This window comes from Lycorma delicatula, chromosome 5, assembly GCF_047948215.1.
Source record: "Lycorma delicatula isolate Av1 chromosome 5, ASM4794821v1, whole genome shotgun sequence".
NCBI lineage: Eukaryota > Metazoa > Arthropoda > Insecta > Hemiptera > Fulgoridae > Lycorma > Lycorma delicatula.
Genome location: NC_134459.1, coordinates 17,144,738 through 17,171,211, shown reverse-complemented (window position 1 = coordinate 17,171,211; position 26,474 = coordinate 17,144,738). Strand labels below are relative to the sequence as shown.

Sequence of the window (26,474 nt, the reverse complement as noted above, 5' to 3'; positions counted from 1 at the left end):
GAAACATACCAGAACAGAAATTTGTAGCGTAATGAAAAGGTCTATATCATCCTGTCTTAATAACTCCCTAACTATTAGTCTCAAAGACATAAATGCGGCATCATTTTACAACTTACATGGTCAGCTTGCCGATACATCTGAGTTTGCATCAGTGGTTAGCAGGTTGGTGGGGAAGGGGCACAGTGCAGATCAGTAACAAATTTGATGTTGCTTTGATAAGTACTCTGTGTCAGCCAAAGTTGCACATTTATCTCCAACCACCCCAGTTAAAATTTAACATGTGGTACTGCCAACATCATGTGTCACATTTATCAGATTGGATTGGCAAATTGTATTTTCAATTCCATTTTGAAAAGTTCTAAATATTTATAATTGTAGTATTACATTTTAATTTTTTTCATTTTTCTTATATGTGTTTGGTCACTATTTGCAATTCTTGGTTTATAATTTACTTAATTTCTGTCCATTGATCAATGTTATCTCAGTATAATGGGGGCTTACTGATTACTGTCTTGGAATGAATGTAGATTATGATGGAGTGTGGTAAGTTTTTCAAAAACATATGAATGATTTTTTTATTTATTAGTAGTAAATACAAACTATTGAATTTTGTACAGCCTAATGTTTTTAAAAATCCTATTGTAATGAAATGTTTGTGAATACACTTTTGAAGAGATTTAAAAGCAAGCATTCATGTAACAGACAGAATGTAGCAGCTCTTATTAGATCCTCATAAGTAAAGTTGCACCAGATTCATGGAATCTTAGATTATTGTGGAATTTTTCTTATGAATTTATTTTCAGATTTTTAAAAATTTGTTAACTAAAAGTATTTTAATTATGTGTTTTGTTTTCAATCTTATTTTTTTATAGGTTATACTTACTTTTTGAGAATTTGTGATTAAAATGGCTGAAGAGAATATTTTACGGAAGCTGCTTTCTGGCAGAATTAACAAAAGTTCTGCAGGTCTGTGTGTGTTTATTTTTATTTAATTTTTTTCACAGTTTGTCTCTTGTTACTCCAGAATAGGTCATGTGAAGTTACTGGAAAAATTAAAAACTTGCAACTAATTTTTAACCCATAATTACATCTTAATTACCAACTTTTAATTTGGTAGAGATTTCTAAATGTCAGAATTTTAAGAAAAGTTTAGATTATACCTTTTTTAGCACATTTTTTCTAAATGTTTTATTATTTTTAAAAAAAATTTTATATTTTGTTCTTTTTTGTGTTATATTTTTATTTGTGGATTTATATGTTTGTTAATAGAAAGTAATGAAGAGAAGATAAGAAAAATTGTTGAGGAAACAATTGCCAGTTACCAAGAAAGTGCTAGTGCTGCTGCTTCCTCAAGTAGTGCGTGTAAGTTACAGTAACATTTTTCCTCTTTATAGATGAGTCGTTGGAGTTTTGGAAAAGCATGTGAATTGCATAGCGCAGCTTTGTTATTTCAGTTATGATTTTACAGAATATTTTAACATGCTTCGCTTTTATAATTCATGAGACCATAAGTGAGTGTGGACTGACATTTTTATTGTTTTTAAAAAAAATCCTTGCTGAAATTATAGAATACAAGTTATATTTTGATACCTTATACCATTTTAAAGCATGGTGGCCTTTCTTTCCATGTTTAGTGTTTTTCCTACATATGCACTTCAGATGTTAAAAAAATAACAGAGTTTTAATTTGTTAGATCCCTTTGATGCGGTATACACTGTTGATTTAAGGCTAGGTTCAAGGAGCAAAAAGGACAGTTTTAGTTGTGTGCATGGCCGTAGATTTATTTCTTATCTTTCCACTTGTCAGTGCCACTAGCAAAGGCAACTTCTAAACGGATAGCTTTCTGTGTTTTTTGATGTTTTCTAAGTGTAAATCTGTAGTTAAAGTTCAACATGTATTCTGGAAGTTTAACTGTAAAATTTTAATTCCAAGTCACAATAACATTCATTAATGACATAATCAGTATGAAACGACTGGATGTCTTTGTAAAAGGAAGAGTATGTATGGGTTGTCCAAGAGTATGTGAAGAAAATGTTGAAGGTGTCTGGTGGTTTTTTTCTTGCTTAGTCCATAAAAATCTGTAGAAGATCAATGTGAACTAGCTATGCCAGTGATGACAATGTGGAATATTTTAAGGAAATTCCTACATATGCATCCATATCATTTACACCTGTTAAAGGCTTTGAAACCTACCGACTATGCTCTTCGTGTTGACTTCGGAATCAAAATGTTGCAGCCTGAAGATGATTTTTTTTTTTTGTTCGTATTTTGTTTAGTTATATGTCAACGTTTTTATCTTAGTGTAAAAGTTAATACACGTAATGTCATTATCGAGGAGGTAGGGGTCTGAAAATCCTCGTGAACTTTTACAATGCGAAAGGAACTCAAAATTAAATGTTATTGTGTAGTACTATGATGCAAGTTGGAATGGGCCATTCTTTTTCTCTGAAGCAAGAGTAACAGGAGTTTGGTATTTATATGGAGTTATAAATAATATATGGAGATTATACTAGATATACTAGATTAAATACACAATTTACGGTTGCCTCTTGGAGGAAGAATGAGCCGTATAGTCTTTGTTTGCTTAGGGCACAAAAAACATTGACCTTAGGGCTATCAAGATTGTGCTGCAAAGTTTCATGAGAGTTTTACTACCCCATATTAGGCTTATGGGTGTTCACCTTGCTGCTGATGTGAAACGTTGACTCATCACTAAAAATTACATTGTCTAAAAAAGTATCATTGTCTGAATTCTATCCATCATTTCAATAAAACTGCAGCTGAGCAACTTTGTCATAATCTGTAATTTGTTGAACCTTGCTTATATGGCTTCAAGAGTAATCGTTAAGTAATACGTGCCAAATAGTTGTTTCTGAAATGCCACTTTATGTAATGCATGTCAAGTTGATTTCTTCAGACTATGTGTAAAGCTTTCTTCGACTTGTTCCACAACAGCTGCAGGGACGTATGGGTGCCTTGGTGATTTCTGTGTGTTTAAATAACAATCAACCTGTCTAAATGAAGGATTGGCGACAATAGTAACTCTCTAAGGAAATTGAACTACATTTGCTGACTGCAAATTGTGAAACCAAAACACAGTGAGCACATTTTGCACCAGTAATTGTTCCATTTCTAACAACACTGGTGGCCAAATTTGGTACTAATGAACTATGTGAGTCAAAACTTGATGTGTTTTGCTATGTAATGAGACCTAAGCTGCAACTGTAAGACACGTAAATAAATATTTGTATGCTTTTAAAGTTTGGAAATTCTTTTTGAATCACCTGGTATATAGTATCTCTCACCTTTTACTCAGTGTGAGTGCGAGTGAGAAAGAGTTATCTCACAAATAACTGAAAAGAATGTCAGGACATATCCTTAAAGTGGAAATAAAAAAAAGTTCATATAAAGATGGGCTTGGAATTGCTTCATTTTTTGAATTACAACTTGTGAGAAATTTTTTGATATCTACTCCAAGGGTAAGTTAAAGCCATACTTAAATTCTAGGAATTTAAATTAAAACGTAAATGTGATGGTTTCATTTGGCTTTTGGCCTGAAAAATTGAATTATTATTATTATTTATTATTTTTTACAGATGATGTTATTCAAAATCTGACAAAAGTTATGAACTTCCATGTTGAACATGCAGTTTCTGAGAAATCAGAATTGGCTGCAGAAAAAGCCAAACGACTAGAAGCTGAAAAAGAAGGTTAGTTTAATTTCTTTTATACTTGTGTTTTTTGCAAGATTGTGTGCGCTTCCAAGTGTTTTGCCTCTTGAGAGTGAAAATAAAAAAAATATATAAGTGTGGAAAAAATACAAAAAACAAGTAGAATTTGTGGAGGAAATTTTTAGGCAGGTTGTAACTAATATCTTTTTATCGTTACAGTCTTCTGGTGTTGGTATTGAATGTAGGATGGTACAGAGGTTATCACTTGGTTCTACACAGAAATAAATTATAAAATATTGTGTTAGGTAACACAAGAGTTAAAATAAAACTTTGCCTGACAATAGGCCACACAAGTAAACGCAGTATTGTTTGGTGTCTAACTTCTCGGACTGAAGATGCCATTTCAAAGTTTGGCCTGGCTCTAGACTAAACAAATTTAAATTCTTATTAAAAAAAAGGAAAAAAAAAATTCATTTATCATTCTTTTATTTGTTAATTTCTCTAGACAAAAATGTCAGTTTTATACTTGTTGAATAAGTATATCAAAATAAAATTTATGCCTGAACAGAAAAATTGTTTAACAAGCAATAAAAACAGAGATTGTTGTTCTTTTTAGACACAATCTATTGGTTGCTACCTATAATTTCAGATACTATCATAAATAGTAGAATAACAGATTTTTTATTCTGAATATTGAAGTAGTATTGTGCTCTTTGGGCAGTGTAAAATTGTGCAATTAGTTGATATTGAAATCAAGAATTAAAATTTCACTTAATTCATTGTAATCACAGTTAGGTGGAAAAATTTGATTTTGCCACTTACTATTTTATTTAAAGTTGCTACTTACAATTTTATTTATTTATTGTAGTAGTAGTTGTATACAATCTATGAACTGATGTTTGGTGTTTAAATAATAAACACTAAACAGCTTGTGATCAACTGCTGAAAAGTCACTTGGTTTGTCAGTGTAAAAAATAAGATTATTCAAACTGTAATGTATAGTGTTCATAAAATAACATTTGACAACATTTCTAGGGAGTTATCTAAACTGCCATGTAATGAGTGTAATTCGGATTAGCAAATGTTATAAATGTAGTCAACGTTATCTTGGATTTGGCATGTCACAGTTATTAACTAAAAATAAGTATACAGGTTTGGCAGTCAAAGGTTTTGTTCATAAAAAATATTTTGGACGTATGGATAATTCACTTCCAAAGATGTGAAGAAGTTGTTTTTTTTTTCAAATGTCTCAAACTGTAGATTTTAATGAAAAAAGTTTTCATTAAAATGTAAAGAAACAGTCACATGTTAAATACTTCATTCTGTGAATTTTGCTTTATCTTTGAATGTGATGTGTCATTCTTTTCTCAGTTAAACTATTACACCAAGTATCATATAACTTGGCATGTGATTTTGTCGGGTTATTCCGTTATAAAATGAGATCATAGAAAAAAATTAATTGCACTATTAGATTCATTATTTTTTTCTGAGTAATATATATATAAAATGTCTTTCCTGAGACTTTTAGAAAAGTAAAGCTTAAGACAGTCTTTAAAAAAAAAACCATGCAATAAAAATTTAATATTCCAATATATTTTCATTTAAACTTGTTTATCATTCTGTTGAGTATCAGTTCAATTAAACAATTTTTAATTGTAAATAAGGCTACAGATAACATGTATTTTTTTGTCAAGGAAGCGCATTGTGGTATCTCGCAGGCATATTTGATAAATTTGCCGTCATTTGAATCATTGTGATTCAAATAAAAAAGGTACAGGTGGAATGGAGTTCTCTCATTCAAGTGCAGTCTGGTTTCAATGCATTATGTAGCTGCAATTTGTTATTTATTATTAATTTGTTTACATTTTGCCAGAATATTCCATTGTTAAAGCTGAATGTATTGTAAGTAGCATTATAAGTACATAGTGCAAGAATATACTTGCTTTATCTTTTGGAAGAAGAACAGATTGTGAATACTTTTACATATATAAGAATGATTTACTAATTCAGTTATGTAAAGGACAGGGAAAACGTAATGTTCATATTTTCACTAGAAATTATAACTGCGTAAAACAGCATAATTGGTTGGGATCTGAGTAAATTTTGTGTTGACATGTACTTTTCATTACCAATTTCTGTATTAGAAATTTTCCTCTGTATTTTAAATGTATAAACGTACAGCAAAAGAAGCTGTGAGAATGAAAATTAAACTGTGACTCATTAGAGTAACATTATTATAATAGGCAATATTTTGACTACATTTGTTTCACCCTACTATCTGATGAATGAATGTTGTTTATATTGTTTCAAATTTTAAGTTTATATGTTTTAATAACATAATATTGCTTTAATCAATTGATTGTAAGAAAGTCTGATAGATTTATAAATTGTAAAATGTGTTTTAATTTTTTTTGCTTTACTGAAGAACTCAGAAAAAAACTTGAAGAACTGAAATTGCTGGAGAAAGGAAATGCTGATAAAGAAAAAGGTAATTTGAAACTTTATTATGCTTTTGTTATTATTAAATTTAAGGTATTATTGATTCTTGTGGTTATTAATTACTGAATTTCAACAGTGTGATATTATTTATAAAAAACACTGAAAAGCAAGTGTACTTCTTTAGCTATATATGTATAACTAATTTAACTAAAGGTAATATTTTGTTTGCCGACTTCCGTAGCAAAGATATCGTTTCTGCCTTTCATCCAGAAGATTCTGGGTTTGAATTCCAGTGAGGCTTTTTTCGCTGTTAAATAACAAGCCTTTATTTTTAACTTATGAGATATGATTAGCCATTTTTATAGTATTTTGATGTTGGAATGTGATTCATCTTCTAAGTTGTACAATACCACCCACTGTTGACAGAACTCTTCCCTAGGTATGTAAGGTCTTTGCAGAAATAGTTGTCTGATTGTTGTCTGTCAAAAAAATTCAGTTTTGCAATATGTGGCTTTCATAAATCTTTCATAGGATCAGTATAGTATTATCCTTACTTCCACAGGAGCTGAATATTATTTATTCTGCAGCTTTCATTAATCTCTGACTGTCTGCAAACATGAGTATTCCTCTTGTATATTTATTTTTATTAGTGTTAAACGTTAAGACAATCAACAGAACAGTTTTTAACGTTAAAACAGTAAAAAAAAAATGTATTACTCCTGTTTACAAAATTTTATGTAAATAATCTACTGTCATGCACAAGTTAATGGTTTGACGGTTTTAATGAATTTAATTGTAAAATACAGTTTATTTATACCGGTTTGTAGTAATTAAAAAAAAAAATCATACTCTTCTGGTTGTAGTCAAAACCAAAAAACTAATCTTTTGAAATAAAAATTGTTTAACCTTCAACTCATGAGTCATGCATGCTTTCTCATTTGCAATGAGAAATAGAAAATAAGGGAATTACAGTGAGTAGTTTAAATATTTTTTAATAATTTTATGTTTTATTTTTTATATCATGTAAACAATTTTTACATGGAGTTAAAGTTTAAATTAATTATGAGAATTTTTTCCTGTGAAATTTATATAACTACAGTATGATTATTAATAATGAAAATTAGCAAAATAAGAAGATATTTTGTAATGAAATATATATTTATATGAGAGCAAAATATTTTATTTTATATAATCTCTTTGATTTTTATTTTCTTGAAATTACTTTTTAAAATTAATTTCATTCAGCTTTAATCTATTACAACTTTGTATACTTTGCATAGGTTGTTGAGAATCATCATATCTGTTGTATGATCAGAACAATGGCATTTGTATACAAATTAAATTTAATCAAAACAAAAATTATTTCATTGATTGTTCCTTTTTTTATCAAATACTTTTAAAAAAAAATAAATAACCTCTTTAAAATTCTAAATAAAGAAAAAAGTATGAAAAAAAAACATTTGCTGGGAAAGTTACATATTATGACAGTGGCTTTAGATAATGCAAAATACTTAATCAGAACAGTTCTATTTATTTATTGAATCATGAGTAAAAATAAAACTTGTCTCTTGGATTGTCATCTGAATCCTTATAGATTTCCACAAGAAGCACAATTTAGAATAAATTTCTGTTTGTGCTTCTGCAATCCCACTATATTAAACATCGCATTTTGGATTGCATTATACACATTTTGTACACAGATATTTTGAATTGTTTTCATTGATAAAGTTCCGACTCTATTTACTGATGAATATGGAACCATATTTCTCCATATACATTTTGTCTCTCGCTACATAATTGATTTTTTTTATATTTCTTTTGTTAATCCTATTTTCAATTAAATTGTCTACAAAATTCTTTTTGAGCTGACCGATTGGATTTTTATTATAAACATTTATATACTACAACATGCTCGTAAATTGTTTATGTCTCAACTAGTGAGCATATTTTGAACTTCCATGCATTCAGTAACCTAATTGCCTTTTAGTACATAGTTATAAAGGAATGAAAATCTTACACTTATAGTACCACATCTGTTTACTTTATGATTTGTATGATGAATTGTAAAAAAAAAATATATTTTTACTGATGCTTAACTAATTTTTATTATATGATCTAAGATTTCTTTTTTTGTCAATTCTTAAAAAGTCTGCAGAATTAACTTTTTGTTAGTATAAAACACCTATTTGTATTTAACCAAATTAAATAATTTTGTTTGAAAATATTGCTAGTAAAGATCACATGCTAATTGATTTTAAAGTATTTTAAATATTGTGCAATATTTTTACATTAACAACAGTTTCTTAATTTGTTGCTTTATACTGTATGCAACAGTCGATCTAATATTGGCTATATACTATAAAAAAACCTTTATATACATATAAAACACCTCAGGTATTAGAGTTGGTAATGAAAGTAATGATATTGTATGTACAGCAGGTAGTAAAGGTTTAATGTAGTGAAGGTTTTACGTTTAGGAATGATTTTGATGAACTTACCTTGCTGATGTGCTAAAATAAGTTTAGCTCATTGAATAAAATGTTGGAAAGCCATTAGCCTGATGTGAGATGCTTGTTATTTTGAGTGACTTGTATATGGTCAGTTCACTTAGAATTTTTTTTATGGCATTTAATATTCTATTACCTTTTTTTGATTTTAATCTACTTTATACAGTTTCTGTTTATGACTTTGTGATATGCAGAGTAAGATTTGTACTTGATTTCTTTAATTAATATTATAATTATGTCCTGTTTATCATTGCTTGCCAAAAAGTGGATGGATGAAATGAGATAAATATCTTCCAATAAGTCTGAATTATTTGAAACATAAAATATTGTCAGTAAGTATGTATGTATATGTATATTTTTTTCTTTAACAATTCGTTAATAATGTAATTTTTTGCTGTACCAATTCATGTATGACTAACTAGAAATTTAAAAATTGGTCTGTAGAATGCACCAACCTGCTTGACTTAGAAAGTGTTAAATTGCAATTATATGTTTCTCTTCATTTGTGTTTATAAAGCACCATTAAAAATTCATTTGGAATGATTGTTGTTGGATGATTGACATGATTATGTAAGTATAGCAGGGTGTATAGAAAAGTGTGGCAGATACAGAAATCTAAACTACTATTTATCCATATACACCATGTGCACCCAGGTTTGGAAAGTTAAAAAAAAATATTGTTACATTTTTGTATTTTATCAACAAAATCACCATAGAAGATTGTGAATGTATACATTGTTTGTTATTTGCATGTCAGTAAATCTGTTTACACTAAATATTTAATTAAAAGTATAGAAATTGTAGAGGTTTTATCTTAATTACAGTCATCATTGCTTGAGTTTGTCATCTGTACAATTGCAATTATCTTCGTAATCATTAACCAAAAGTATGTGCATACATTTCTTGAACAATTTTTAATGAAATCATCTGGAATTTCTGACCAAAATATAATCCTAGCATTAATTTATTTTCATTCATCCCTTTACTTGTGCTTGTATGACAATATTGGGTAGAAGATTTTCACATTTCAGTAGATGTTTTCATATCTGAATATCTGTACCTACACTTCAATTGTTGTCAATAGCATTTCAAAAGTCACCTGTGTCTGGTTTGCATTCTCAGTTTGATCTAGGAAATTATTGTTATTTTTTCATAAGTTTATGACATTCCTTGAAATTGTCAGTTTATCTTCATATACTTCTGGTAGCTGCTGAGCTATTGTTGACCTTCAAATAGAAAAACTGAGGAAAGAAATTGATGAATCCCACTTTAAGACTAACTTTACATTCATCCCTACCCATATTTAATTCATTAGTGATTTCCTGGGCTTTCATCTGACAGATTATTGTAGAAATCACTTATTGAAACTGATGTATATTCCATGTACAAATCTTTCTTCTATTTCCAGGTATTTAGTTTTTTTTTTACATTGAAATGTTTTTGTGATCGAGAACACATGATGATGTGTTGTGGTGGAGGACCCAAGTCTTGTCTTTTCAAATTTCAATTCTTGTTTTTTCTGTTGTACATTTTTGTACTTTTATAGTATTCTTGATTGAATATCTGCCCCGTAGAGGCAAATTTATGGTGCACAATACCCTTAAAATTGAAGAATACATTGTCTTCATATTTGATTGACTTTATCACACTTTTTTCAGTCGTGCTGAACTTGGACATTTCCACAGTAATGATTGTGCATTTGTTTCTGGGTCATACCCATAAACTTATGATTTGTTGCCTGTAATTATTACCTTATTTAAAAAATGTGGGCCAGTTTTGGCTTGATTAATTCTTGGGACACTTCAAGTCAGTATTGTTTGTGCTGTTCTAACAATAATTTTGGAATGAATTTCACAGATATTCTATGCATATGTTCAAATCTTTACTTAAAATTGACTGAACCGCTTAGAAATCTAAATTCAGTCATTCATTTTATCTGGAGGAAGGTTTACAGCCAAAACAAATAAGTTAGTATTAGAATTATATTTAAGGATTGTTTAATATATTTTAAGTTTAATGGTTACATCATCAATGTGAAACCTTAAGATACATGTATGTACAGGCTATTTTTGCAACCTTCATTTCTGTTGGACATGGGTTTATACAGTATTGTGCAGAATTAACATTGTTATTATTGTTATTTACACAAACTTGCCAAAAGCTGTTGTTATATCTTAGATTCGTTTATTGAATACATGTTTAAATTACAATGTTATAAATTACAAAAAAAATTATATTTTAACTTATATAATAAATATATTACAAAAGAATATAGTGACCAGAAAACATTTTGAAGCTTTTTATTGTATTGAATTTATTTTTTTGACTTCATCAAATGGACTTACCTATTTCGGGTAGTCTGGGAATGAATTATTTGATTCTTATGTCAGAAAGATTCTTGCATCTTCTATTACTGCACACTGTGCCTAAAATTTCAATTTTTTTCATTGATATTCATGTGGTGTGATCTGGGTTGTTTAAAGACCAAGTGAAAGTTTTCCATTTATTTTTTATCACAGTTAGAATCGATATTTATGGTATCTCCTCAAGGCAACAGAAAGTCAATAAGAAACTTTCCCCAGAAAAAAATTTCTATGTTAATGTTAAAATTTTGAAGTTATTTTTACATTAACTTTTGATTATTCTCTTGTGTTATAATATATCCCTTAAAGCTGTCATCAAAGAATATTTGTGCTCTAGCCGGTTTTTCTTGTACATTATGTAAATTTTCCGTTAGCCTTAGGTTTTGATAGTAATTCTTCAATACTTCTGTACATCGTTCATGGAATTCATTAATGGTTGAGTGTATGTTAGAATTAAAAAAATAGTTTTCGAGTCCTTTGAAATTAATTTCTATTTAGGACACTACTTTTTCACATTGACTATTTATTTTTCCCTTGTTGTAAATAAGAAAAAAAGGTTAGGAATGACTGAATTATTCACATAGAAAAAGGATTGGAAGTGATGTGGTGATTTTTATTGAATTGCAAGTACCATATTGTTGCAAATTAAATGTAGTTCACTTAAACTCCATGTAGATAATCTGGTCAGACCCAGCAGTGTTGCAAACTGAAAAAAAAAATTGCCATTTAATTTTTATTAACCTTATATTTTATTTTCTGAATACAGTCATAGCAATCATGGTTTAACATTTTAGTTGCACATTTATTTCATTTATATATATATAACTAAAACCCTCTAAACATTTTTTTTTCTAAAAAGTTTTAGTCAGGACATACCTGACTAAATTTCAATATTCCCAATATTGTGAATTAATAGGATTAAATTATATTATTTTTTAAACAGGTTTTTTCTGTAATTTCCAGTATGGCATGCAAACTATTTTATGTATTCAAACGTAGATTAAATGTATCATATTGTTTAGTTAAAACTATTTAATTGGAATTTATGTAACAGGTTTGAATTATTGTTTCAGAGACAAACAATCTCGTAGTACTGAAGCTGTTAATTCTGTGAAATTCACTGCGACAGAGTTAAAAAATGTTAAACATGCACTTAATACAAAGAAGTAAGTTATAATTTATTATATATATGTTTAAAATGTTAATATTATTCTTAAAATAGCTATCTCTGTGAAGAGGTCTTTTTAAAAAAAATGCTTGTGTTCTCAATCTAAAAAAATACCAGTAAAATGTTTAATTTTTTGCCATTTTTTAGCTTTTTCCATAAAAATATTTATAAATGATTGATGATAGTTTTAATTAATTATTGAACTTGTGGTGTCAAAATATATTTATTGTGTAAAAAATAAATTGTCAGGATAATTCAATAAAATTAACAAAATATTTAAGCTTTGTATAAAGGGCACTAGGGAAGTTTTTCAATACAATTAAAATAATTAATCAAAATAATTTCCATTACACATTAAACACTCTCTATTCTTTAAAACCAGTCTTCAAAGAAACCCCTGCTATGTTTTGTCAGAGATCTGGGCATACTCAACTCCCAAGCTCTAAGGAGGTCATCACTGCTTGTAAAATGCCTCCCTTTCAGTCTGTTCTTTACTTGGGGGAACAGTGTGGTCACATGAAGCGAGGTCAGGACTATGGGGAGGGGGTTCTATTTCAGTGCTGGCCAAATACTTAGAACAAACTTGAGAGCAGTGTGCTGGGAAGCTTTATTGTGGTGAAGAAATTATTTGTGCGTCCTTTATTTCTGGTACAGCTTCTTGAGCGTTTCAATAAAATTAGGCAGGCACGAAGGCATCTTTCTGTATAACCCACTGGGGTGGTCTAATTGTGAATATGTCTTCACAAATCAGCTGATTTTGAAGTCGAGAGTTCCAACATTCAAATCCTAATAAAGACAGTTACTTTTATACGAATTTGAATACTAGATCGTGGATACTGGTGTTTTTTGGTGGTTGGGTTTCAATTAACCACACATCTTGGAGAAATGGTCGACCTGATATTGTACAAGACTACACTCCTACATATAATCCTCATTCATCCTCTGAAGTAATACCAGACAGTGATTCCCGGAGGCTAAACAGGAAAAAAGAAGAGAGGCATCCTTCGGTATACCACTTTCTGTAACTAACTTCTGAATTTCCAATGCAACTCCCTCTAAAACTCTCTTTCCTTTTTTCTCCATTTTCTTTTTCACAGATCTGAATTTGTGGACAGCCACTGATATCTCCTCACCTTCGAACACACATACTTGGTTTTCATCTTTGGTCAGGATGTCATAATACTGCAGCTACTTTTTGTCACTTGTCACGCTACTATTGAGATAGGGAGATTTACAATTTCATACTTCTACAGCATTTCACAGCACTATGAAACACGACTAGCCTTCTGATCATTGGTCAAGTTATCTGATACCGAAAAGGTACAAAGCTTGACATGAAGGTGATTTTGCAGAATAGTACGGACTGCTGGTGTAGCAATGCTGAAGGACAAGTATGCTTGGTGGTAGGTCATGCCTGTCTGCCTCAAGCATTTTTCGTACTGCAGCAATGTTTCCCTTAATCACAGATGAATATGTTTGATCTGACTTTAAAGCATCCTCAAGAGCAAAATCATCACCTCTTTCATTGATGTCATTCAAAATATGGTTACACGATGAGGAAAATCCTGTCTAAGTACAGGAGTCATTTCTTTTAAACTTGTTTGGTATTCAGTTTTCGACCACGACGACATTACTACCTCTTTAAACTAACTGACTGAGTCAGTGAGTAGAATGGCTACAGTACAGGTTCGTGACCTGTCTAAACACGCACTAACTTGTAACCGCCTGTGATGATCTGTAAAGTCTATTGCAAAACATTCCTAGTGCCCTTTATAATTCATATAAATTATTCCTGGCTGTTAAAATGGTTACCAGAAATAGAGACTGAAAATCAAAAAGTATCTTTAGGCTTTATCTTAAATTGGCTAATATTCAATGTGAAATCTATCCCTGCATTTATAACAAAATACCATGATTTAACCCTTTCAATCCTACATTTACAATATTTAGTAAAAAAAAATGTTTGACGTAAATTTCAAATTAATGAAATTTTAACAAAACTCATTTTAAATGAGTTTTAAGATACTTAAAATTTATTTTTCATCACCGGCTGTCAAAATACTTTGATGGTTACAATTGTGTATATCAGGTCTCTGTAGCAACTCACCGGGTTGGTCTAGTGGTTAACGCGTCTTTCCAATTCAGCTGATTTGGAAGTCGAGTTACAGCGTTCAATTCCTAGTAAAGCCAGGTATTTTTATACGGATTTGAATACTAGATCGTGGATACCGGTGTTCTTTGGTGGTTGGGTTTCAATTAACCACACATCTCAGGAATGGTCGAACTGAGAATGTACAAGACTACACTTCATTTACACTCATACATATCATCCTCATTCATCCTCTGAAGAATCATCTAAACGGTAGTTACCGGAGGCTAAACAAGAAAAAAAGAAAAAAGAAGAGGTCTCTGTAGCAATATTAATTGCTACAACTTTGAATGTTATTTCATACACTTACTCTTAAGGAATATTAATGTTATTTATTATTAAGTGAATTACTGTAAAGATATTCAAGTTTATTTGTTAGAATAGTTTTTTAAAATATAAAATATTTATTATATTGATTATTAATTCTGAATATCAAAACAAAATTCGTTAGAAATCTGAAATCAAGTGAGCAAAAATACTGAAATACTAATAAAAAAATCTATATTAGAAATTTTTGATAATTTTTACTTTCTTATAACCAAATAAAATTGCTTATAATATAAATTGTCTCGTAATTGACTTTAAGATCTATTGACTCAAAATATAAAAAATAGACTAACTCAAAAGTTTGTTGTAATAAAATATTTGTTTATTAATATATATTAAAATAATGCAGTAGCATTTACCCACTAAACTTGTTAGTTTTTCAGATTTTTATTAGACATTTTATTTTGAATTATAATATTAGGTTATGAAGGAAATGCCAGTTTTCTTTTATAAATAACTAGAGATAAGTAAAAAAAATTGCAGTTATTAATGGAATGTTGCTACTCTACACAACTATATCATTTGTTTTGTTATATTTTTGTTCCTTGTCAATTAACAACATTCAACGCATATGCTAGTTCAGCAGTAAAGAGCGTTTGTTAAAGATTTAATAAAATATTGTTGGGTAATAAAACAGAACAAATTATATTATTTAAGATTGAAAAAAATTCTCATAGTTAACCAACAATTGCAATTTAAAATTTATGAATATTTACATGAAAAGACTACTTACTGTAAATGTATAATGCAAAATGTAGGAAAAATACTAGGGCGTGCTAAAAATTATCTGCACTTTTCATTGTACAAGTTATTTACACAAAGCTAAGGGTTCCACATGTACTTCATTTTCCTACATTGTCACCTCCCTTGTCAATGCTTTTGGGCCATTGGTCCACAAACTTGTGTGTTCCTTTCAAGAAGAAGTTTTTTGGTTGGTAGTTAAGCCATTTTTGCACTGGTTCCTGCATATCTTAGTCTGAGGAAAATTGACAACCTCGCAAAGCATCCTTGAGCGGCCTAAACCAGGGCTTCTTAAACTTTTTTATATAGCGACCCCCTTCAAGCTTAGGAAATTTTAAACGACCCCCTCCTCCATATAATGAAATATATATTAACCGTAGATGTAGATGTAATATCGCACTATTTTACAATGTAAATAAAATAAGGATTAAAGAATACGTACCCATTCATTTCACATATATATAATTGGAAACGTTGACGGGATATCGGTCGTAATGAAACACAATAAATAGAATGACATAAAACTATATATATATTTATTCAATAGAAAAAATAAACTTTTGTAACAATTTTTTTAATAAAAACATATTATTAACATCAAACAATATTAATGTGACGGATGTGATTGTTTATTTTTACACAAATAATTAAATCTAGGCTCAATTTGAGTTAGTGCAGATCGTAATAAATTTTCAACGTTTATTAAAGTTGAACGGTATTTTGATTTTATGTAAGTTAATGTGGAAAAGGCTGATTCACATAAATATGTTGTACAAAATGGCAGTAATTTGTTCATTGCCATTTCCGATAGTAGGGGATATTCTGATTTGATTTCTATCCAAAATTCATGCACAGGCACTTGAGAAAATCTAAGTCGCAAGGTAGTATCACTTGTTAATTCGGCAAATTCTTCTTGTGCTTTTAAGTTTAAAAAATTAATTTCTTCCATTTCAATTGAAAATGGATTGCAAATCCATGGTTGTGTATCGATATCATTGGGAAAATACCTATGCATGTAAACTTCCATATCCTTCAAATGATTAACTATAATTTTTGTTATAGGAGTATCTTTTTTTGAAATATTGTTACTAATTATATACTCGCCAGTAAATGGAAACATTTCGAGCGATCCACTTTCCACTCTGTTCTTCCATATAAGAATTTTTTTAACAAAGGCCTCAAGTTTATTTTTTAACATAAACATATTAACGCAGACTCCCTGCATTGATAAATTCATATCATTGATTTTATCAAAAATATCTGCCAAATAGCATAGCTTGAGAAGCCATAAATTATCTTGAAAATAATCGGCCAAATTAGAATTTTGCTCTGTTAGAAATATAAGAACTTCATCTTTTAAAGTTAATAATCGTTTCAAACTTCGACCTTTTGCTAGCCACCTAACTTCAGCATGTAACAATAAACTTGTATAATCCGAATCCATATCAATGCACAAATTTTTAAACAATCGACTATTAAGTGCTCGACTTTTAATAAAGTTAATGATTTTGACTGCATCAAAAAACACAGTGTTTAATTCTGGTGCAATTTTTTTAACAACAAGTGCCTCTCGGTGAATCATACAATGTGTAAATGTAATATGATCATTTCCAGCTTTAACAAATGCTGTAAAACCAAGATCTTGTCCGGTCATTGCTGCAGCACCGTCCGTGCACACACCAACACAATTTTTCCAATTTAATCCTTCTTTTTCAAAAAACCCATTTACTTTTTTATATATATCTTTTCCACGAGTATGACCTTCCAGAGGACGACAAAACAGTATATCTTCATGAATGCTTCCCTCATAAATATATCTTACAAAAAGTAACAACTGTGCCATTTTTGAAATGTCTGTCGACTCGTCCAGTTGTATTGCAAACTTTGAGCTGTCTTTAAGCCTCATAAGAAGCTGTTGAAATTGATCATTGCTAATGTCTGAAATTCTTTTGGACACAGTGTCATTTGATAATGGAATTTTACTAATTTCAGCAGCATACTGTTTTCCATGAACAATTTCAGACATTCTTATAGCTGCAGGTAGTAAAAGTTGCTCTCCAATAGTAAAAGGCTTTTTCGTTTTTGCTATCAAATACGAAACTTCATACGATGCCAATAGATATTTATCATTCAAAGTAACATACTTCTCCAAAGTGTTCTTTTCTTTATTTGATGTTTGCAAAAGACGCTCAAAATATTCTATTGGCTTTTTTGATAACGTTGCATGTTTAGTATTCAAATGTCGTTGCAGTTTTGACGGTTTCATGCTTTCTGCAGCCAAAACTTCTTTGCATATTAAGCACACTGGTTGTTCTTCATTGTTGTGAGAAGAGCATGTGAAGCCATACTGCAAATATGATTCGTCATATTTTCTTTTTTTTGTTTTGCTAGAAGTCGGATTTGAAGCACTGCAACTTGGTTGTGACGGCGTGGCAGACTTATTAGTTGGAATTTTAATTAGCCATTTATCCATGATGGTTAAATAATAATAAATAATTAAACAAAATGTAGTTGAACTTTAACGTAATAATTAAAAACACCAACTGAAAATTACACAGTAAATACATACATGTCACTACGAAGACAAAGCTGAGTCCAAACTGAAGTACAAACAGAAAAATAACTACACTCGAATCTTTACCAGTGCAATGACAACAAATTACGATCAGATCAACCCCGACGAATGGCGTGTTCAAAGTGTGCAGCGCACAAAGGCACCGTATCACAAAGACGCCGAAAAAGAAGCTGTCATTTAATTTTTTTTATTATTCTTTTATAAAAATAATATGCCGATTCGCCTAGCCTAGCTTGATTATGCTTCCGTATTGTATGTGTAAGCTGTAAGGCGACGCGGCGTCTGGGTACTTATAATCACTAAATTATCTTGCAAACACTGACGCCGGCGGCCAGACATCAATGTCGAACGTTCAGTTGAAAATCGAGGAGCGCGTTGTATTTATTATTTTAAATGCTACTTCCATATTTTCATTTATAGGCCCTACATAACAGTTTTGCATTGCCACTTTTTTCAAAAAATAGTTATAATAAAACTACAATAGTATTTTGTATGATTTTTATTTGTATTTATATTTGTACGTAGTGTGTATACTAATTTTAAAATTTTATTTATAATGATTGAAAAGTATCAGATCTTTGCGACCTCCTTTCAGTAGTCTCGCGACCCCCCTGGGGGTCGCGACCCACAGTTTAAGAAGCCCTGGCCTAAACAAATGAAAGTAAGAGGGAGCAAGATCTACGCTCTAGGGAAGGTGTTCCAATACCTTAAAATTCAACTTGCTGGTTTAAACAATTTGGCGAGCCATGTTCAGGCAGGCAATTGACCTCTGCGTTTGTTGCTGGCTTAGCTTGTTTTCCAACATTTCATTGTAATGTGCTGTTGATCAGTCTTCTTTTCCATGAAGTCTTCCGCTATAGGCTCTTTTGCATCCCAAAAGACAGTTATCATAACTTTACCCATCGATGGCTCAATCTTGAATTTTTCTTTGACAGAAATCCATACACTGGGGGTTTGATTCTGACTCATAGTGATGAACACATTTCATCACAGGTGACTATTCTGCTGCCAAAAAAATATGTCTTTCACCTTTCCTTGTTGAAGGGGTTGAATAAGTTTTGCAGATTTAAACAGATATGAGCTTGTGCCCTGCACTAAGCTGTACCCATCACACACAGACTTTATGGAAACCAAGTTTGTCATGGATGATTTGATGGGCAGAACTGTGACTGATGTTCAATGAAGATACTTCCTCATTGATGGTAACTCACCTACTTATCACAACCATCTCTCAAGCTTGCTGAATCTTTTTCATGGAGGAGGTTGACAGGCATCCTGCTCCCTCTTCATGCATCAAACTCATCCGGCCACTTTTAAACTTCTCAATCCATAAAAAAGTTTTACATGATAAAGCATTGTCCTCATATTGTGATAAGATGAATTTCAGTTTTTTCATCCCCTTAACCACATAAATCATATTACTGCTATTGTTCCTCCATGGTGCAACCTGCTAGTGGAGCAGATATGTTTACTCTGTAATAGCCGGAAGGCAAATAATGCAATCAAGATCAAATTTCACACATTCACCATAGTTAAACATAAGTAAACATAGTTAAACATAAGGTATATTGTAAAAATATAATTAGATTATTCTAAAAAAAATCCCTAACAACATATGCATCTTTTAAATAACCCATCTCAGGTTTTAAAATTTAATGTATACTCTTGCTTTGATTGATAGTATTTCACAATCAAGTAGCAAGATCATTCTTCTATCCTAGCCTCAAATTTTACATTTCCTTATTCCTACGGGCCTGAAATCAGTTTTGTTTATTCTTTCCTGGAATAAAAAAGAAAATTATAAAAAAGAAATTATAATTTAATATTACTGTCTCGTAAAATTGTTCCCATGCATTTTACAAATTTGCTGAGTGTCTTAAGGAGAGGTGTTTTTTAAAATTAAAAACTGAATTATAGTTCAAAGTTCAGAGATGGAAGAAGGATTTTGTATTCTTGAACTACATTAATCTGTCAGTTGCAAATTTACTCCTAAAAAATTTCTTGTTTTACCTCAAAGTTTGTTTATGTTATTATATAATGGAAACTTTGTGTTATTGAAAGGTACCAAGTAATTAGGATTTGAAACCTGCAGGACCTTTTGCTAAAAGATTGTTTAGCCATAGAGGTCAATGTTTTAAAATATTTCATTTTTTAATAGAGGTTAGCAAGTATAGCATAGTTGCAAGAATTTATCTTCTAACTGCATAAATGTCAATAGAGTATTGGAGTTAAATGGGTAAGAAACAAGTTATATATATGTAGACTGAATAAAATATTACAAACGGCTGTTAAAAAAGGCTACTGTTTGTATGATAATATTTAATTTACTGGAAAAGAATTGTTTATTTCATTAAATACTCTTTTCTTTTTCAGACTCAATGATGATGTTGCTAAACCAATCAAATTAATTAACACTAAAACTTCATTTAAAAAGAAAAAACAATCTAAAGGCAACCAGAATGAACAAGGGTATGTAACATTTAAACTTATTAGACAAAAACTACCATGTTCAAAAACATATCAAAAACTACTTATCCATGATCAAAAACTCCTTACAAAATGAGATTTAAGAACTTTACTGTTAATTTTTTTTCTAATAACATTATACTACTGATAATAATTGCATTAACCACAAAAATGTTTACTAGCAGTATTAGTAAAAAATGAATTATAAAATAAAAATATTAAAATCCACACTTATGAAGTAATATGAAAAAGTTTTACCTGCCTTTATAAAATATAAAACAAAAATTGAGAACTCTAAAAATTAGTGGTCTGCAAAAATTGAGCTATGAGCAGTAGTCTACTTCCAAGTATTAAGCAAGAGATCGGCTTATTATCTAGATGAGGAGAATTTACACCCTAAATAATCAACTTTAACAGGCCATATCCATCTCTTTAGTCAGACCTTCCCGTCCTTGAGAGCAATGTAAAATTTAAAAGATTGAATCACAGATTGTACTTCAATGTTAATAAGATTGTTTATTGTCACTGTTACATAAATGCAAACAGCATTAGTGCATAAACGAAAAGCCAACAATTAACCAGCAATTAATAACTGGATTATAATATTACTCTTGTGTACTATGATTCACTATTATGCTTGTTTGTAAAAGGATATAAAAATTATCCTTTTTGAGAACTATTTCAGCAGAAACATATCTTAACTTTGTACAGTAATGAAACTAACAAATATTCTTTTAAGCCGATACTCAAGAACTGCAGGATAACTGCAGTATTGTAATATCAAATTTAATAGTTATCATTATAATAACTCAAATTTTAGTTTCCATAGGGCAGTGGCCTAAAAATAGATTTGTTTATTTCTTCCTGTAATAAAAAATAAATTATAATTTAACAAGCTCATGAGATTTACAAGTTTGACTGAATCTGTAAGCACAGAATTTTATACAGGAAGTGTGGGCTTGTAATCTATTGGTGGTTAGCATTGCTGACTGCTTGTGCTAGAGTTTCAGTTTGATCCCATTATTGATGGAAATTTTCACATTGTAAAAAAATTGACTGGGATAAAAAAGACTTTGCCTAGAATCGCACATACATAACAGTCAGTACAGTTTGTTGATTGGGCTGGCAGTCCCAGGTTTGATTCCCAACAAAGATTTGGATTTTCTGGCCAGATAGAAATGGTGTTTTAAAACCAAATTAATTGTTTGATAATATGATGAATATAGTAATTTAATTAAGAAGAAAAGAAAAACAAAAAATATTGTCAAGTTTCTTGTAGGATAACAATCATTGACGATAAAATATTTTAGGTGTGAAGGTTTCCTGAAATTGAAATCATTATGCTGCAGGTATTAGGAACTAGCTGCTCGATAAGTAATTATATTTTTATTTAAATAATTTAGGAAACCTAATATTGTCCTTGCAAAGGCAGTTGTCATTAAGATTTAAGATTATTGTGTAGCTGTCTTGACGGGAAACAGAGTTTCTGAGTCAGTACAAAGTTAGGCCCTCCTATTATATTGCATGAACGATGTGTTGGATCTTGGCTAGATCTACTCATAGAACTGAAAATTAGGAAGAAACAAAGTCAAGGAAAAGAGTGGGGGTATATTGCAAGGGCAACCACCATCAGAAGAACTATAATGTGAAGCAAACTACCCAACCAAAAAAAAAAACCTGGGCAGTGTTTCCATTCTGTTCATGATCCCTTCGGGGACAATTTTATCCTAATAGTTGTACAGTTATGATAAATGTTTTTGCATTGATCAGTTTAAATATAGGCTGCAACAAAAATTATTTTCCTTCAAACAGTAACGTAAATTCTTTCTATGGGTAATATTTAATATCTGATCAACCTTCCATTCAGAATATTACTAAACAATTGTTTTGTTGTAATTATAAACTAGCTGGTTAACCAATCTGGATTTGTATCTTTTTGTTGTGTAATTATAAATCTTCTTGAATTGATAATAATTTTTTATTAAAAAGTTTATTATTTAAAAAACAAAAATTTAATTTATTATTCCAAGGCTATATTTTTCGTCTATAGCATCAGTTCTATGTAAAAAGCTTGACGTTGGTGAATAGTTCTGTTTGATGAAGCTGTGTTTTGGAATTTGTAGTTATTTTTATATTTTAGTAAATTTTACAAAATTCACTTATTAATGATAAAAAAAACTATTATTACAGCTAACAGAATTGTTTAAAAACTAATTAATTCATAATAAAATAAACTCAGTAATCACATTTTACATAAGCATTGAAAAAAAGAATTAGAAAAATTGAGTACATTAATTTGTTATCTACTCTGCGTGTTCCAGTCTTTCTTATGGTTGTGACATGTATAAAATGACATACAATATACAAGTAACAGTCCCTCTAAAGATTATTTTCTCTTAGAGTGATGATGTTCATAATAAAACCAGTTCTTGTGGTGAACAGGTGAAGGTACTTCTTGTAGAGCACTGAAAATCATTGGCTTTTGGAGATCTTATCATGGTGATATAAAACAGTGTATTTTGGTCTGTGATAAAGGCAACAGAAACCACTTCATTTCTCGCTTGCTTTTCCTAGTAAACCTAGTTTGTTATTTATGGGAGTGCATCTGCAATTTTTTTTTTTGAGTAGCTTGTTTTAATCCTCCTACAACCGTTAAAAATTATAGCATGTGTTATATATAAGTTTAATGATTTTGAAAATAATAATTTTAAAGTAAAAAAAAAATATAATTTAGAATATTAATTACCAATAAAATTATAATATTAAATACTATTTTTTACATTTGTTTCATTGTTTGTGTTAGAATCATAATAGGAAAATAATTTTTAATGCTATTTTCATATCTTCAAATTTATAAAATTATTAGAAGAGTGCAGATTAAAATAGTAAAGAAGAAAACCATCAAAGTTATCAATCATTATCTTATTTGTTTATTTATTTTAAGATCATGACAACTAATTGAACCCAGTTAATGTTATTTTTTTAACGTTAACCAGTTTGTGTGACACACTTGACCATCAGGATTCAGACCCAGAACCTCCTTAAATGAAAGGCATCATTCCATTACTATGGTGAGTGCAATGGTGTCAAAACCTATTTTCACAATTTGTTTCCCATTTTCCTAGAATGGCCTGAATATTATGAGTATACCTTTCTTACATGTTGGTTAAATAAAGACTATACTACCATTATTTTATTTATTTTTATGTAATACCAGATTACAGAATAACCCAATTGTTACGTGATATCAACAGTAGAGATGCTAAGGTATCTGTATCCAATCTGGCACGTAAGTGTAAGTATGTAGTCCTGAACAGACTCAGGCCAACCATTCTTGAGATGTGCGGCTAATTGAACTCCAACCACCAAAGTTCACGTATTTGGATCTAGTATCCAAATCTGTATAGAAGCAACTACCTTCATTACGATTTGAACCTTAGAACTCTCGATTTTAAAATCAGCAGATTTATGATGAAGAGTTCACTGCTAGACTAACCTTGGTTGGTCTATTATTACTTTAAATGTCACTGCTAGACTGACTGGGTTGATATATTATTTCTTTAAATATTACTTTTCATCCTTATTTTAACTTGGATGGACCAGTCCCATTTTTTATTTTTTATAAATGATAATTTTTATATTTTCTTATACCTTGTTAAATTGTACTTAAAAAAAATGATTTTGTTATTTATTTCAGATCAGATTGCAGTGATGATGATGATAATGATGATGATACTGCAAACAAAGATTGCAGTAAGAACTCAGAAACCAAAGGTTTATTAACTTTATTATTTTAATAAAAACTTTGAATACTACTTAATATTTATAAATTATAAGAATTTTAAAATGTAGTTTTGCACGAAGCAAAACCAAACAGTTTTAAATTAAGTTTACCATGAATAAATTTCCAAAATTCAACTAAATGTGTATAATTATACATAGATCTATGTTATTTATTTTAAATTATTTATACGTTTTTATTATAAATCTGTATAATTATAAAAAGCAACAAAATGTAAAAGTTAGATGAATTTCTGGCAGTTTGTTACAGGAGAAAGGTCACTTTCAGCAGTTGTGTACTAGTACATTTAAAAAATATTTTTAGGGACTAAAATGAAGGTGGGAGTTCTGGTTATTTCTATTAATTTTTAAATTCTGCCATTAATTTTTGAGGGGAAAATTTTTGTGTGAGTGTGCATGTGCGTGCACGCATGTAATGTCACTATTCTTGTTTAATTTATCATTAATAATATTTAATTAATATTTTTTTAATTCGTTTTCCTATTTTAGAATCAGAGGGTCAAACTCCAAGAAAACAGAGAAACTCTCAAGATGTTGGAGGTGCTAGGAAAAAAGATGGGTCAGGTAAGAAATAGCAGCGTGAAAGTATGGATGATAAAAGAGAAGCTCGTTGAAACTTGTATCACTTGATGGAAAAAAATTTACCATACCGTGTACTTATCATCTTTGTGTGTCATATTAAAAGTTGGAATTTACTTTAAGAAACTGCAGGAATTAAGTTAAAAACTACACTGTTCTTAACATGTTTTGCTGGTAGTACAATTTCAGTGTCCTATAACTTAAATTCACTCACAATCTTTGCTGTTCACAGAGTGCCTGTGATCCTTCCGAAGACATTTACACTTAACACAAGTCAGACCCTCACTTTTTTGGAGGCTGCTCACAGAAGTAAAGCCAAAATGTATTTGAAATACTTTCCTGGTGTCGGGAAGTGGTGATCCCATCACCCAGCACATTGCAGCTACGTGCATCAAGCAGCACCATTAACATGGCTTGTTCTTACTTAATTTCTTAATTATTTTTTATATTAAAGGAGGAATATTCCAAATTGCAGTTAAATTTTTTTCATTGGTGAAATTTTAACAAAAAAGGTTAATTTAGGTAATTAATTGGTTTTAAATGGAATTTGAAGACTGTGTAGTGACCAGTAGTTATATATAAACTTACACCCAGAAATAAGTTGGTTGAGAAGAGATAAATGATGTTTATCATGTGTTTTGCGATGTGTGTAAAAAACATTTTGGACTGGGCAATATGGATCGAAAGCAGTAACTTTGTTCTATAAAGGAAAACAGCATAATGAAATTATTAAGATAATGAATTCAGCTATTTTATCTCTCAATGGTATTCCAACTCAGCAGACTAAAACTTTGATCAACAGTTGTGAGAACGATGGTTGTGATACATATGTGTGTTCATTGCCCGGATTTTCTGGTCAGAGTAATAGCATTTCAGCTGCAAATGATACATTTGAATCATCAGCTTCATTTATGCAAAATGACAACATAATTACTTGTTTTAAACAATGTTTTTAAGGTGGAGATTATGTGGGTTCTCAGTGTTGTACAAATAAGTTATACTAGCTTTAACAAGTAGACCAGATGCTGCAAATGATGATAGTAAAGAATTGAGAGGTAGAAGAATTTGAATAAATTTTTTTTCATTTATTTTAGCAAAAAATCCAAAATATGTAAACCTGTGAGAAACTGTAAACAATTTTTCACGTGGAAACTTAAAAGTCAGAAATGGCTTTTCCATTAACAAATCTTGTCTTGTAGAAAATTTTCACAAAGAGACAGTAATTTATCGATGCAAAGTTTTTATGCAATTGTAGATGCTGGGGTCAAGAAGAGTTTGAATGCTAGGGTGTGGGTTAAAAAAAACAAACATTAATTTACTTTTTTGTTCATGTTTCAGGTATTGATTCAAATAAAAAGAAAACAAATAAAAATGATAACGCTGGAAAACAGGCAACCACCCCTGGTGCCAGCAATTCAAAAAGTGGGTTAAGTTTGTTCATCGGTGATAAGTTCCCAACTCTTAAAGATATTGAAACTGGAAAATTATCAGTATGTATTTTTACAGTTATTTTTTTTTAATTAAGATGGTTTTTTCAATACCTTATGTAAACAAATAAGTATTGCATTTATATTTATATATAAAATTATAGAAGCGTAAAATCTACCGCTAGTTTTAAATATACTATTGTTAAATTTAACAAATTTGAATAATGCTCTGTAGTGATAAGCGACTTCAGTGCTCAATGG

The 26,474-nt window shown here is 30.1% G+C and overlaps 2 protein-coding genes across 2 annotated transcripts in view; both read left to right on the top strand.

Annotated features, from left to right (window-relative positions):
- The window catches only part of LOC142324762 (RAB6A-GEF complex partner protein 2), a 164,368-nt gene that overhangs the window by 44,746 nt on the left and 93,148 nt on the right, over positions 1-26,474 (top strand). The window lies entirely within an intron of this gene.
- LOC142324618 (uncharacterized) overlaps positions 3,626-26,474 on the top strand; it is a 35,268-nt gene continuing 12,419 nt past the window's right edge. Inside the window, exons 1-7 of the mRNA XM_075365472.1 lie at positions 3,626-3,710; positions 6,097-6,159; positions 12,035-12,146; positions 20,314-20,409; positions 24,104-24,180; positions 24,697-24,771; positions 26,125-26,276. Of these exons, the coding sequence (XP_075221587.1) occupies positions 3,626-3,710; positions 6,097-6,159; positions 12,035-12,146; positions 20,314-20,409; positions 24,104-24,180; positions 24,697-24,771; positions 26,125-26,276 (660 nt within the window). The remainder of the gene's footprint in view (positions 3,711-6,096; positions 6,160-12,034; positions 12,147-20,313; positions 20,410-24,103; positions 24,181-24,696; positions 24,772-26,124; positions 26,277-26,474) is intronic.